The 15,674-nt window shown below is 39.8% G+C and overlaps 1 protein-coding gene across 5 annotated transcripts in view; it reads left to right on the forward strand.

Moving 5' to 3' along the window:
* The window catches only part of fam184ab (family with sequence similarity 184 member Ab), a 206,115-nt gene that overhangs the window by 84,454 nt on the left and 105,987 nt on the right, over window positions 1–15,674 (forward strand). For 4 of the 5 annotated variants that reach the window (XM_040018043.1, XM_040018042.1, XM_040018044.1 and 1 more), the window contains 4 exons: window positions 677–835; window positions 4,405–4,644; window positions 4,960–5,043; window positions 6,065–6,316. In XM_040018043.1, coding sequence (XP_039873977.1) covers window positions 677–835; window positions 4,405–4,644; window positions 4,960–5,043; window positions 6,065–6,316 — 735 coding nt within the window. The remainder of the gene's footprint in view (window positions 1–676; window positions 836–4,404; window positions 4,645–4,959; window positions 5,044–6,064; window positions 6,317–15,674) is intronic. The other variant, XM_040018045.1, reaches the window with a different exon arrangement.

Raw genomic sequence — 15,674 nt, forward strand, 5'->3', positions numbered from 1 at the left:
ATAGATTTCAACAGAAAACAGACATCATTATAAAATCACATACAGCTGATGATGTAGCTAAAATACATCAGGAGCACTGCACTGTGATCACCGGTGAGCTCAGACCACATTTGAAATGAAGTCATCAATTATGAATCACGTGAATATTAATTATTTAGGTCTATATGTCACGTCATTACTCTTGATGACAATGCCTCAATGACGATGCTTCTCTGTGAGTAATGTGACCAACCTCGATCAGCTAAACTTGAATACGCAGACATCGCCTCACTCTGCTTCTCTATTAAGTTTCCCTGGAGGCAGTGTTTACTGGTGTGCTTTGAATGCAAATTTAATTAATTTAGCCGAATTGGATGTACCTATTTAATCTTTTAATTTTCACTTTCATTTGTTGTCATAATGAGGAAAATCAAAGCCTAATTTAAATTCTGTGCGCATCAGCCAATCTTTTAAAGTAATTTTAATTAAAGCTGAAATCCAGGATGGTTATTTACCGGTGTTTGTATGCAATTTATGTCCCATAATATCTCAAAATGATCAAGTTTTGGAGGACATGAAGTGCACGACATATTGTGTCTTGTCAATCACAGAGTAAGCATCTCCGCACATGCTGTCATTAAAATGCTAGATTTGGATGATAGCGAGCACTTCACTGAACTTTAAATGTTTGTCACAGTACAAGAGCAAGATCAGCGATGAGATGGACCTGAAGAAGCGGATCCAGTCTCTGGAGGAGTCAATGGAACTCCACGAGAGGATGAAGAGGCAGGCCCTGGCCGAGTTCGAGAGCTACCGTCAGAGGGTGGAAGACATGCAGCTCTGCACTGAGGCTCAGGTAAATGGAGGAGTGATGTGATGTCTGTGTGTGCCGGAGGCAAGAGGCACCTGTGTCTGCACTCACAGCTGCAGGTAATCGCTATTAAGTCTGCTTCTCTGTCCTGCTGTGAAGTGGAGAGTCTCTCTTTGTCTGCATCAACTGCCTCAGATTGCTGGGAGCGGTCAGGGTTCATTCAGGCCTCATTTTCATTTCTTTTTTCAAGGAGTCTGTAAATAGAGTCCAGATATTATTCAATACATTTTTTAATTTAGTCACGTATATCCACGAGTTAATCCAGCTACATGATGACTAGAATGAGCTCTGTTTACCTGGAAACACCAACGTCATGCCATCACTTAACAGATTTTCTTGCACATTTTAGTAAGTTTCTTTAAAACAAGTCAACCAGAAGAAACTTCCCCCATAAGAATGTGAGATGATGATTTATTGAGAATGATTTGGCCCACTATAACTCCATTTTTGATTTAACTAAGATGTGAGCAGGGCCTTGCAGAGAAACAGGAAACAAGGAGGCCTGGGTCATCTAGTTAAAAGAGGAGTTGTGCTCATGGTGGGACAAAGGAAAAGTTGGATCAGAGAGAGGGAGAGACATAAAAGAGAGAACTTGGCTTGGTCTAACCTTTGAATGTGTTGCCACAGGAAAGGCCAAGAACCCATCAGAGCGAAGCGCATGGGGGAAATCAGAAAATGCAGCTTTGAATATTAGCCTAGGAAATGGGAGGCACAATTTTCAGGCTCTTGTCGATTGCCTTAAGCCTTAATATACGAAAATACATGGAAAGCAGCAGAGGAAGGATTTAGATTCTTTACTTTAGTGAAGGCAGCAATACTACAAAATAAAACTACTCTTAGATGTAGCTTAGTGTCCAGAACCAGCATTCTTTGTAATGTCGTGCAATGGGCACAAGTTGAGTTGATGGAAAAAAAGCCCTCAGCTTACTCGATCTATGACATGAGTTTATGGTCTCGTTAGATGAATAAAACATGAAGTTCATTTTGTAAATTAGGATCCTCATCACAGTGAAAAAGGAGGGTAGGGTTTGCTGCAGCTCAGGTATATACAATGTTTCTCAGTTATCAAAGCCCTGCCTAATATCTCCCATTTTAAAACACCAAGATGGTGAGAGCAAAACGATTCAGCAGGACCTCACTAACCAGTGGGTGATGCCACAGTGGGTGCACGGTGCATCCATCTTTAATATACAGTTATTTGAGTAAAAATAAAAACTAAAAACAGATGATTACAATGACCAGAGATCACAGACATGCTGTAAGCACTCAGTGTACCTTTTCTATAGTCCTTCATTTTCAGATTCAGAAGCTGGCAATGTCTGTTCTGTTAATTAAACTCGAGGAACAACTGGTGTTATTCTGGTACTATTCCAAAGTAGATCTGCCTGTTAGGATTACAGTAACAATAGACAGACCACAGACTGTTTGACACAATAACAGCTGGGAGAAGTGAACATTGCATTGAAGTCTTAGAGAGACACATGCACTCATCTTCTTCACATCTGCCTGGATTGCAAGTCAAATGCAGGATGTATTGAACAGCTGGATCTGGCTGCCTCTCGGATGCAATCACATCTAGTTTCTTCGATATCCAATAACAATCCAGTCCTGCAAAGACACATGAAGAGATATAATTTAAATTTGTTTTTTTTTCCCGCACCTCGTGTAAGTAGGAGAGGAGTACCTCTCTTATTGCTATGCTGTAAATTGCCTCTGCTTTGTTGTTTATAAGTTTATGAGCAAGCCAGTGTGTATGAAATCATCCCCATGTATATGCTTGTATATGACCTGGGAGGACAGTGAAGCGTGTAACTAATCTCTAACAATAGCTGACCAAATGAACATCATTATATAGATTTATGGAGTGTGTGCAGCTCTCTGATAAAAAGATGCAAAGGCAGGAATAAAGAAAAATTGACTATATGCAGGAATTTATGATTTAGAGCAGGGATGTCAAACAAAGCAGCCTGGGGCCTGAACCAGGCCACCAAAGCCCACTGGATGGCTTTGAAAAGTAAGACACTTGTACGGACAGTTATCAGTACAATATACATCATCTCACAACACGTCTCCCTCAGTGTAGACTGAGGGAGACTGGACTGTTTGGTAAATGGACTGATACTTGTACAGACAAAAAGAGGATTGAGAAGTATCATCCACAGAATCAGAGAAACACAAATATAGAACAAGCCTGGAAGGAAAGAAAACTACTGATATGTTTAAAGACTCCACACCAATGGCTAATGAGGGTTAGAGTTAGAACAGTGTGTTGGGAGTATCATGCCGTGGGGAAGCTTCGCTACATCTGGATCTGGGAATCTCATCAAGATGGATGGACTTGTGAATAAAGAAGGATATGTCAGGTTTTTAAAAGGCAGTGAAACAGGTCTGGGTCGTCACTTTTCCAACACAACAACCCAAAACAGACATTGAACTACCTCCAGAACAAAGTTAAAGTTACTTTTGCCTTTTCTAGATTCACTTATTTACAGCACATATGCAATAAGACATACTGTTAAAATGATCTGAGGATGTTCATCATGTGTTTTGGAAATGGATATTTCACCACATGTTATTATGCAGTGGTTTTACTGATCTAGCCCATTAAATAAAATGACATCCCTGATTTAGAGTGACGCTCAAAGAAATAAAATGCAAACACCCAAAGGCTGTAGTCTCCACATATTAACCCATATTCATTATTAGCAGCGGTGGGCACCTGTAAGGTCTTATTCTGGTCAAGGGCACAGCGAGGGGAGCATTATCCTAGCATGTTTTGGCGACAGGAGAAGCCAGGTCTCCTGGAGGAATGATTTGAACCAGGAACCCACTTGCTGTGAGGTCACAGTGCAGCAGAATGAGCCACCGTACTGATGGCAAATATGCAGATGTGTGTCTGTGTTTGTGCTTGTGTTATTATCCCTGAGTGTTTTTTTTACCTGATAACTGTCCAAGCTGTCAGTCATGGGTGTCTCCTACTTTTATCTCGGCTGATATGCCACTTCTGTACCCTTTGAGACTAGAAAATGTATGGCTAATAGTTAGTTGGTGCTGATTGTGTAATTATCTACTTTAGAGAATGAAATGCAGTCAAATTAAATGAAAGGTATGAAAACGTATTAGTAAATCTTCCCCTGACAGATGGTTGTTATGTGCCTTAAAGATTTTATCGTAAAATGTTTAGTGTTTTTCTGATCAGGTACCTTAGAGACCACTTTTCTGCTAATCAATATAACATATAATATCAATGGATTGAGGCATTGTCAGAATGATAACCTCCTATGTCAATACTAGATGACATTTTTCTTGTTATTTTTGAACAATGACCTTCAGAGCGTTTTCTGCTCACACACTTTGTTTCTGTTTAGTCTGCTGCTTTTTACTGCTAATTTAGAGCAGCCAGGTCGGCAGCCAGAAGGTCAAAATCCCCCAAGCCAGTACACCACCACCTGGCTTAGACCTTTTGAAAAGTCACGCGCTCTGTAAGAAGCCTACAAAACCCATAAATCAATTCCCCTGTTGGCTCAGCCTTTCATTCCCGTCTTCTTTGGCAGCACACGCAGCGTGTGGTGTCCATGTCAAGGGAGGTGGAGGAGATGCGACGGTCCTTTGAGGAGAAGCTGCGTACATTCAGCCAGGCACAGGCCCAGTTCGAGCAGGAGAAGAGGGCCGCGCTGGAAGAGCTCAAAGCTGAGCACAGACAGGAAATCCAGGAGCTTCTTCGCAGCCACCAGAGCCAGAACGCAAACTACAGCAAAGACCAGGAGAAACTGGTACAGCTCCATAAAGCCGAGGTAACACACTCGCTTCTGCAAAAGTAGAGCAGCTCTTGAAAGCCAAAGCATCAAACTCTAAACCACTACAGGGAAGAAGAAAGAAAGTGGGACAGCGATAATTACCAAGTTTCCAACTCTTTGTTCTACCTTACCTTTCCTTATACAACATTTTAACATTAGTATAGACTACATGCATTTTATAATGTAATTTATAATCGTCTCTCTACAGCAAAAACATCAGAGACTTCTGGTTGCTTAATTTTTTTTTAAATAAACCGACTCTACTTAATTCGAAATGTGCCGTTTCTTTGTGTCTCCATGTTGGACGTTCAGGTTGATTCTCTGACAGAGCGGGTGGAGGAGCTGAAACAGGACAAGAAGAGACTGGTGGAGGAATACGAGGCCAAACTCAGCAAGGTACAGTACATTAAATATAATAACCATCATTAATAATTGGTAAACAAACTGGTAAGCAAATATGAGTTAATAAATCATTTATTGGGCATTATATGGGTATTTTATTCACACGCCTTCTGTGTTAGTCCCCCCCCACCCGTGTGTTTTGTTTTCCTTCTACTTCCAGTTCTCTTGCTCTCGTTGTGATTGTCTGCCCTTCCCAAACTGTTCACATGTCCTTGATGCCATTCAGTCACTTCGTATCACTCCTCCAAACCCTTTAACTGCTGCTAGGGACAATATACACTAGTGTTTGTTTTACTTTGGAGATCCAAGTTAGTGGGCCAACTCTATCCAGAACCTGCAGTAGATGGAGAACTGGTACCACTATGTTCTAAGACTCTTAAGTCCATTGTTATTTACTCTATTTATTAATGTTTTCAGGAAAGCGTGGGTGTACTCTCCTTCCCTGCTCTCACTACTGCTACAGTCTAATTCTGTCTAGAGCCAACCCAAAAAACCTAATACTGAGTCCAGACTGAAAGGTGCGATCTTTTAAAAATAAGCCTAAATAAAATAAGGATTCAAGAGGATTCAAGCAGATTTAAAAGGTTTGCACACACAGTGTCTCATCTGGCATTTCCAGAATCGATTCACTCCAGGCTGTGCTAAATGTCCTTGGATTAGTAATAGTTAAAAAAAGGCCTGAAAATTTAATTTGTTGGCACTATAGTGTTGACGCTGCTGAAAGTGAAGGTTGTTATCTGCAGATCTGTGTACAGGAAAAGCCATAGCAGCACTTAAGGACTGCATTTAGATGCTAGTAATTCAATAAAAAAAGCATCCTCGTCGGCAGTAAACACTGTCAGGAAAGTAATTTTGGCTCCAGCTCTAAATGTTTTTAGACCTTTCGATATAAAATTCACATTGTCATTAAAAAGAGAAAACTGAGGCTTATTAATTAGGTTTACACCCTTCATGTTTTTGGCTTAAATCTTTTCCGCAGTGGTGAACACTTTCACAAGTCTGCGTTTGTCCCCAGGCTCAGGCCTTTTATGAGCGCGAGCTGGAGGCCATGAAGAGAACCCAGCAGCTTACCGCCGACAACCTCTTGGCATGGAAACGCACTGAGGCCGAGCTGCGACGGGAGTTTCAGACTCAGGAGGCGGCGCTGCAGAAAACCCTCGGAAAACTGAGGGCCGAGCTGGCCAGGGTGTCGGACGAGGCTCGGGAAAACCGGGAGAGGTCCTACAAGCTGCAGTCGTCACTTAACACTGCAGAGAGCACCGTAAAAGTGAGTGTGAACCCTCACCTGCTCATCCAAAAATGACTCAACAGAAGGTGGACGGAGGCGAAGTAGCTGAAAATCCTGTCGTTTTAAGTGAGCTGATGTCTCTTTTTATAGACAGCTTGCAAAGATTTTGTGCCCGTAATCAAAGATAGATACAAATTAAAACAGGGAACAAAGTCCGTGTGAAGAAATTCAATAAATGTATTCCTTTCTATATGGATAGTCACTTTATAGATTAAATTATGACGAGTAGATGTTCATCAAGCTGTCCAACCTGAGCCTGAGCCTTAATTTAACATTCATAGATTTCAAAAATGATATTTTTATATTAATGGGTCAAATAATAGGGGATCTCACCGTTTTAGGGCCTTCAGCTTGATTTTTTTTTTAATTGAATGCTCCTACAAGAACTGACGATGAACATAGGAGAGCAATTAGCAACTAAAGCCAGGTATTTCCTTGAAGTAGGGAAGTGAAACCTAAACAGGTTGTATTATGGGCTTGTATACATTTCAACCAAGTCCAAGGTGGAACTGAACTTTTTCACAGGGTATCAAGGGTTAGGGTGTGGTGAAGGAGGACCCAAAATTGCAGGCATGGAGGCAGTAGGAAGTTTAACTAAAGGCGAGCTCTTTAATGAGCTGATAAGTAAACAAGACATGAGCAAAAATACAAAACCAAACGGGAAACTAAATGCAAGCTGCTTAAACTAACTCGGGCAAAGAAACACTCAAAAACTAAGCCTGGGAAACAGAACAGTAGCATAAATGGACCATAACATGACAAAGCACAAAGGGAGATGGATACTGCATATACACAGGAGGGTGATTAGAAGAAGTGGAGACACATGAGAACACAGCTGGAGCGAAATAGACATAATGAAGAAAGGGAAGCAAGACTGCACATGAGACAATGACTATCAAAATAAGACAGGAAATCACAAACACTGAGATACTGACACAGTCACACCCTACGAAGGACATACACAGGTGAGACTAGGACATGAAAGGGAACTGACTAAATTAACAAAAGACTACGAACTAGAAACATAGCTCACTTCTCAAAACAAAATACAACATACAAAAGTCCAAAAAAACACAAACACTGGGAACAGACCCAGGGATCCTAACAGGAGGCTCGCTTTAAATTGGGTGAGGATGTCATTTTAGCCATGCTGGGCTGTCTTTATAGAAGAATGGTTCCTTTGTGTCTTGATCTCAAACAGTGAACCACAGGTAAAATGGTTCAGCTACGTGTCGTAAGAGGTCTGGTCTAGGATGTAAGAGTGATGGTAGCATGGAGAGAAACTGCAGAGCGGTCCCTGATTCTGTAGGGAAATAATGTCATCAAACTTGGTGTCCTGCCTGAGTTTAATACATCCATGTTGCATAGTGTCATGCAGTGACACTATGCAAGATAAGATTCCCCGGATCATGCAGTGTGCGGGGTGCCTTAAAGGAGAGTGTTTGTTAAAACATTTAGTTGTTAAGGCAAATAGAAAAATTTGCCAAATTAACGCTTCAAGTTGGCTGCTAGTCCAGGTTGTTCAGTCAATCATATACTTTTATTCTCTGTAATATTCTCGATATTTGTAATTGAGCTATTTGTATATATTACAGCTATTTCTCATATATTCTAAACTTTGTAATGTACTGTATTATTTAATTAGTTCAGTCTGTCACCGTTATTGTCTTGGAGCAACTGTAACCCACATAATTTCCTTAGGGATTATTGAAGCATTCTGATTCTGATTCTGATTAAGTCATTAGGATGATGACATGTCAGCAAGATTGTATTTAAACTTTGTGTCCCTGCTCATCTTCTCTCTGTAATTTAGAGGAGGAGCAGATCAAAAATGTCGAAGCTGCTGAACAGTAAATGATTAAAAACAGCGCGGTGCGTTTCCACAGCCTACCTGTGTACTGAGATGCTTAACTGTACAGTCTACAAGTAATTTATCCCATTATTCTAAAACGGTTGGCTGTTTCTGTGCCATTAAATATATTCTAGGACAGTTTAAGCAGACATATGAGCAGGGCCTTTCTGCACACTGCTGTCTCTCTACCCACTGATGTCTAACCAACATATGATGGACGATGTTATCTGACAGTGTTACCAGCTAATACTGGCCTGTTGCCGCTGTATAAGTAAGACTTCCTGTGAAAGTATCACAGAGCTAGCACAGACAGATCCAGGTATACCTACAGCCACTTTAGAATCACTGCGTGTCTCAGGTTAATGGATGTAAGGTTAATGGATTCAGTTTTACTCCCCATTTGCAGCTCATGCTACCCTTTCAGTGGGTTCTGTATGGACTTACCCTTTCAACATCCACCAGGTTGGCAGCAAGCCACTTAAGAGTTGAGTTAGATTTGGATTACATTTTAGCTGCATGCTTAAGAGTTCTCAAACAAAAGCTTTCAAATAGACTTCTTCTGCTATGAGATTTACATTAGCTGCTAAATTTGGCTGTGACTCAAACCACCTTCTGCTAGACTTTGTACTCTCCTGGCTGAAGTATTAACACTTTTCCATAAATTTGAACTTTTATTAATATTTATCAATTGAAATAACTAAAGGTTTTTATAAACTCTGTTGTCAGTTTTTTTGCGTAGCAGCTTATGGGTCAGGTTGTAACACTCAGGACGTACAATATCACAGAAAGACGATGCTACAGGCTTCAGTTAGCTTGTTAAGTTCATGACAGTACAATTAGAAAAAGACTAAAGTGTTACCGATTCTCTCTAGAGAATAGGGCAGCGTGTCTTAGGGTTACAAAGTCTCATCTAAACAAACCACAAGACTTTAAAACTGTGTCCTTCGGACAGACAAGCCCAGTGTGGAGATGTTTGGCCATAATGCACAGTGTTTGGTAAAACCCACACACAGCATATCAGTACAAATAACTGTCAAGCACGGTGGTGCAGTTGTAATGATTTGGGCTTGTTTTGCACTCAAACCTGGGTTCCTTTGAGTCACCGAGTTCATCATGAACCCGGTGACTCAAAGGTAACTCCTCTGTATACTAAAGTAACAATGAAGCACTGCAACAAATCTAGAACAGAATGGCTGAAAAAGAAAAGAACGACCCATTCAAAGTCCACTCCTCTGACTTAAATGCCGTCGTGGGACCACAAACCTCGATGAACTGAAGCAACATTGCAAAGAAGAGTGGGCCAAAATTCCTCCACGATGACAAACCCTACAAGTTATTGCTGCTAAAGATGATCTTACGTTTTTCTTTAAAGAGGAATTCAAGCTATTTCCTATTATTTGATGATTTGATAGGCAAAATGTATCCATTATGCCCCCTATTAACAGAACCGGTTAAAGCAATATTGGTTATCTTCCTTTTGGATTTTTGGATTGCCAAAGTTGTAACTTTTTTTGTATTTGTTACAAATTACCCAAAATATCCAGCACACTAAGTCTCTATTTGGTATGACAGCAAAAATAGCAGTGCTGTGTTTATTTCCCAAGTCATTATTTTTTTATTTTCTAGTGTCTGACTTCTGTAAGATCTTTAGTGACGACGCCCGTGATTATCTTCACCGTTGAAAATAAAGCTGACATGTGCTCCAGGGAGGATTGGCTAAGTAGGTCTGTTTTGTTTTGATGACTCGCTCTGAAGTTTATGTGGAATTATCACTGATTGCAGACAAAGACAGGAAGGGATGTCGCCTCCTTGGTGATGCTGAAATTAGGATCAAGGTCAGCGGTGGCTGTGGAGTTAATAATTTTAGCTATCAGAGCAATTAACTACAACCCAGATAAAGAAACGACAAGCAGAGCGGTTGATACCTGATGTAAGAAGGTAAAACGGATATCAGAGGATGGAAACTATTTGATCCTTTGCTGGTTTTGTCTTTTGTGCAGCTGAAATGTTATTGAGTTGTAAAAGTAATATCATAATAATCTCTTAATAACAGCCTCTGTATGTGAACAGATCTTTTAATCCTTCACGTCCTGCTGTGAGCTCATTGTTGGATGATAGATTTTAATTTAACCTTAACAAGCTCGCAACACAGGTTTGATTTACACCTCTTGTGTCTCGTCACTGTGCATACCTATACAGTTGCTAGCATTTGCGCAAGTAGAGGCACATTTTTAGACCCTTCACAAAATTAATTTGACTCTTGAAAATTAAAATGCTGCACTAAATCAAAATGTTTCCAAGTCTCCGGAGGCATAATTACTGTACTGGCACATACGCCATGTGGAGAAACCGTATCATCAAATATCGACTTAACACCAGTGTGAGACACTTGTGGTTGGTGTCAGGATGCTGCAGCGTCTGCTTCACTGTTCTGCCACCCTCCTTTAGCTTATGATTTAGTAGGCGAATCTCCAGAGAAATGCAAGCAAATGATCGCTCAGAGTAACTGAGACAGACGTAATTAATGGCTCAGTGTTCACAAGCTTCTGCAGGAATATGCATGCCAAAAAATTACAAATTGTCCCCCAAGTGAAATACTCCACTGACGCTGTGTTAAATTGCTGCTGTCACTGACCATGGACTAAATATTTCATTTCAGGTAGAGCTTATCTGGACTAAGTCTATGGGAGCTTTTAGTGAGATAAAACAATAAATCACCTAAAGCACTATGTTTGGGTCCCTTTTTGTATTTAAATGAAAATGCAGGAATCAGCCAAGTCCAATCAGGGGGATTGACAGAGGTGAGGCAGTACGTGAGAAGAACTCACATGTGTGCGTGTGGGTGTTTTTGTTGAGGTTTAAAGGGGATTAGAAGTGAATCAAAGGTGATCAGTGAATGTCATGACAATGGGATTCTTCTGTTAACTCAGATAATTCAACAGAGATACTGTTAATTAAAGCGTTTTCACCTCCATCTGCCAGCCTCATTCAGATAAACAGAAGTGTACACTACATTCGAAGGGACAGTTGTGCTTTCACTTGCCTTTAACCCAAACCTTAACAACCAACGACCTTCCACTCAGTCTAAACCAAAAGTTAGCATTAGTATATAGGCAAGTCTTATTTCTCTCACACAGTGCATTGATGGGCGCTGTGTCTCAGCCACTACAAAGACACCTCAACAAATTTATTATGTTAACTGGATTTGCTAAAAATTACAATATTTGTTGTGCATTTACTTCTATTGTAGGAACAAACTGGCTTAGAACGATGAAGAAAATCTGAAGGAAATAAGAGATAAATTAACACAATACTGGTTTTCATTAAAAGCTCTGTATAAAAAGAGTCGTTTTTTGTTTTTTTTTGGTTAAAGCTCGTACAACAAAACTGACAGGTCAGGCAAACTGGCTTAATCAAACTAGCCGCGTACTGGAGCCTTCTGTGACATAGATTCTTGATGGAGGGCGCTTTAAATCAAAGTGGTGTTGAACAGTAGAAAATATTAGTTCTAAGATTCAGTAACCTGGATCTGCAACAACAAGCTATATAAAGCGAGGATGGCAGGTGAGACAAACTGTCACATGTAGGGCACCACCTGTCTGAGAACCATAGGGGTTATGACAAAAACTAGAGAAATCCTTTACAAATTGAAAAAGATCTTTGAAGGCTTCAGGACTGGCAGAAACATCCAAACTTTCTCAGAAAGTACATTCATCGGCAGTAGCTACCCTCTGCCATAGGATACTGAGGTGTCCAAGGATGTCTGAAACTCCTCACCTAGGAGGCACAGAGCTTGACTTATGGAGAAGCAGCAGTCAGTCTGACTAAGCCCCACACACCCTCATTTTCACTTTTGTCTTTCCATAATCAAAAGGTCTGCATTTGTTAAGAATGTTGCCGGTAGAGATTTTGCCTACACAGACACAAAACCAAACATATTTGGCCTTGCTGAATCGTTCATTGGCATTTAAACAACACCCCACCCTATCCAAGTTCCAATTTTAGACCCAAAGCCGAGTCTTGAAACAGCCCTGTGAAGAAATTAGGACTCCACTTAATGCCCCAGTTTCTGAAACATTCACAGTTTTACTTTGCCTTGCTCACAGAGAGTCATAGTTTGTACTGCTAGTGAAGAAACTTGTAGAAATAACATAATCTTTATCTTCACCTCAGAGCTCCAAACTTAGCCTTAGCTACGGTAGTTCCCAGATGGACTCAAAACTTTTTTTTTCCCTTTAAGTTTGTCTCAGAATGCTGTATGAAAAAGTAAGACAAAGAAAATATATGTAACCCCGCAAATCTTAAAGTTAAAGTGGGTTTATCCCACCTTATCTAAACCTAGCGGTCATAAAGTGCAACTACTTTCCTTGAGGGAAATCAGCATACACACAGTGTCTCACCCACTCACACATATCAGGTCTAATTTGTGTGACTCCTCAGTGGTTTTCATCATACTGAGGTTTCATTGTCTTAGCCATAGCAGCAGTAATTAAGTTTGAGGGAGGCTGTTTGATGGGATTGAAAGATGTGAAATTGCCTCTCATGAGTTCTTGCAGAGTGCTAAATCACAAAGCTACTGTACTGTGTGTGTGTGCGTGTGTGTGTGTGTGTGTGTGTGTGTGTGTGTGTGTGTGTGTGTGTGTGTGTGTGTGTGTGTGTGTGTGTGTGTGTGTGTGTGCTCACGTCAAATCACTCCCTGAAGTCTAGTTCCTATTAATTGAGCACCAGTCAGCATTTACACTCTCAATCTTCAGTATTAATATTCTGCCAATACGGTTCTTTCTGTAAGTTTGATAAACTGGCTGCAACTGCTGGCTGCCAACTTCATCCTGGCATTGCATTACAACATAAGGTGAAGTTCACTTTTCTATACGGATGTGCCTCTTAAAGCCTCTACATTGCTTTAAATATGAATGTACTACACTTACCTTTTTGCAATGACCAAGCAACATGTAATTTTAAAGGTCTGTCTTCAGTAGCATACCTTACCTCATAATAGTACTGAACACACCCTTAACAGCTCATCAAATATAGAATAGGTGGATTTACATTTACTCAGGTTTCATTCCATTTAGTTAATGACTGACATTAAAGGGCATGTGCCCAGATATTTAGGTCTTGAATGTTGAAGTTTGGACTTGGGCTAACAATCCTATCATTCAAAAAAGTTAGTGAGAGTGAAAAAAACCCATCTTCTTCTATTTATACTAGCTAGCGAGCCTTGTGGCAGTCTTTGTAATGAGTGATCTTTTAACTTGTAAATAACAAAGACATTATCTATAAATTATTTTTATCACCACAAAAATAATTTATAGATAGTAAGATAATTTTGTAAAACAATGTTTTAGTCATTAACCTGACCTGTCCAGAGGCCAAGAACTCGTCCTTAGGACAGCTCTATAAACTATTTTGTAAACTCTTAGTTTCTCTTTATTCCTTTTTCTTCCCTTTTCTAAAAAACACATGCAAAATATTTGAGCACAACACAGACTTTTTTTTAATCAATATTAAAGTTTTGTTGGTGAACTTGTGACCACACATGATTGACTGACTATATATATAGGTGAGGATAAAATAATTACTCCACAATGAAACAGAGCAACATATTTTTAACATAACCCCCGATAACCTGAACTTCTATTGAGCAAAAGCACAAGCCACTGCTGTGCAGTGATGTGCTTTAACTTTGTAATGCTCAAAGCTTGTAAAATCAAGTTAAAACAGAGCATTGTCTTCCAGTTTACACACAGTACAAAAACCTCAGCAGGAGTTTGAGCTGCCACTTGAGAAAGCATCATGCCAAAAACAAAAGAAATCAGCTTAGACAACAGAAAAAGAATTGTTGATGCTTACAAAGCAGGAGATGAATTAAAAACCTTATCACAGAGTTTCCAAATGTCAAGAACTGGAATGAGAAGTTTCATCAAAAAAATCAAAGAGAGCTACACTGTGCAGAATAAGCCCGGCAGAGATAGGAAAGAAAACTATTGAGAAAAGTGTCTAAAGACCCCAGAACAAATGCTGAAAACAGTAATGAACAATTAGCCAAGTCAGGATCTCACAATCATGAGAACCTTAGACAGAAATGGACTGTGAGGTTACAGACCAAGAAAAAAAGAGCCCAAGAAGAAGAGACACTTTCCAGCCAGACTGAAATATGCTACGGAAACCTGAACAAAGATGATGCATACTGGACATACACGTCAGATGAGATGTAACTAGTTTTTTGCCACAGAGACACTGCGTATGTTTGAAGCAAGGAATCTTTCTTTTTTTTTGAAGTACAACCCTAAAAAACAGTGCGCCCAGTGAAACATGGTGGGAGTATTATGCTGTAGGGAAGCTGCAGTGCATCTGAATCTGGGAATCCCACCAAGGTTGAAGGATAATCATAAAAAAAAAAAAAAAGATATGTGAAGATCCTAAAGAAAACCTCAAAGAATTGGCAGCAAAACTGGGTCTGGGTCATCGCTTTGTCTTCCAACGTAATCAATACACACATCGCCCCTGGTGAAGAACTACCTCTAGACGACCAAAGTGAACAAAAACCCCCCGACTTGAATCCAACTGGAAATCTGTGAGGTGAACCAAAGACCAAGGCGCATGGCAGAAGACCATCGCAGACCATCAAGGCATGTTTAAGACGTGCCGAAAACTACAATAAACGGCTGCAGGCCGTTATCTAGCAAAAAGGATATAAAATTGACTAGTAGCAGTCTTAAGCCTGGTAGTTTTTGGTTTATGTGGTATAATATTGTTTCTGTGTGCCAAGTAACATATTTTAAGTGTCCAAAATAAAAATAGAATGTTTAAAAAACCTGTGTTAAGAATTCTTTGCTCTGTTTAAAACAAAAAATAATAATACAGGGCCTAATAATTCTGACTTCATTTGTAAAACATCGTCATACCCGTGGTGTTGAGATCCACTTGAGATTCTAAATATTAAAACCTCAACATTATCATTAATCAAAATACTAGAATTTCAGTCATCAAAACTGAACCAAAAGCATCTTGGGTGGGCTGTAGCTTACCACAGGCTATATTATTTGTGAGCTAGTTCAATTAAAAATTCTACAAAATGCACCAATATCACAAATACAGCTCCAACTGTCTGAAAACTTGTCAGAGTGGCCACTATCCACATGAATGAGTTGGATAAAAATATTTCCCCTCTGTATAGTTGTTTTAAAGGTGGAAAGTATCTGTAGAGGCCAAAACTGTTTGTGTGCAAGGCTGTAAACATGCTGTTTTTAATGGGAAGTTTTAACATATGAGTTTATAGGGATTGACCTGGAAGCTGGTCTCAAGTGGCCATTAGAGGAACTGCAGTTTCACTGAGTAAAAGTCAGATGTGTCATGCCATTTGAAGTCTCTGGTCTGCTAGTTATTTAGGTTTAATATTCAAGCTCATTTAGATACTATATTTAGGCTTAGAACTATATTTATCAAAGCTGCATTTATCAGCTGGTCTTTAATGATGTTTGA

This window comes from Simochromis diagramma, unplaced genomic scaffold, assembly GCF_900408965.1.
Source record: "Simochromis diagramma unplaced genomic scaffold, fSimDia1.1 OVJJ01000802.1, whole genome shotgun sequence".
Lineage (NCBI taxonomy): Eukaryota > Metazoa > Chordata > Actinopteri > Cichliformes > Cichlidae > Simochromis > Simochromis diagramma.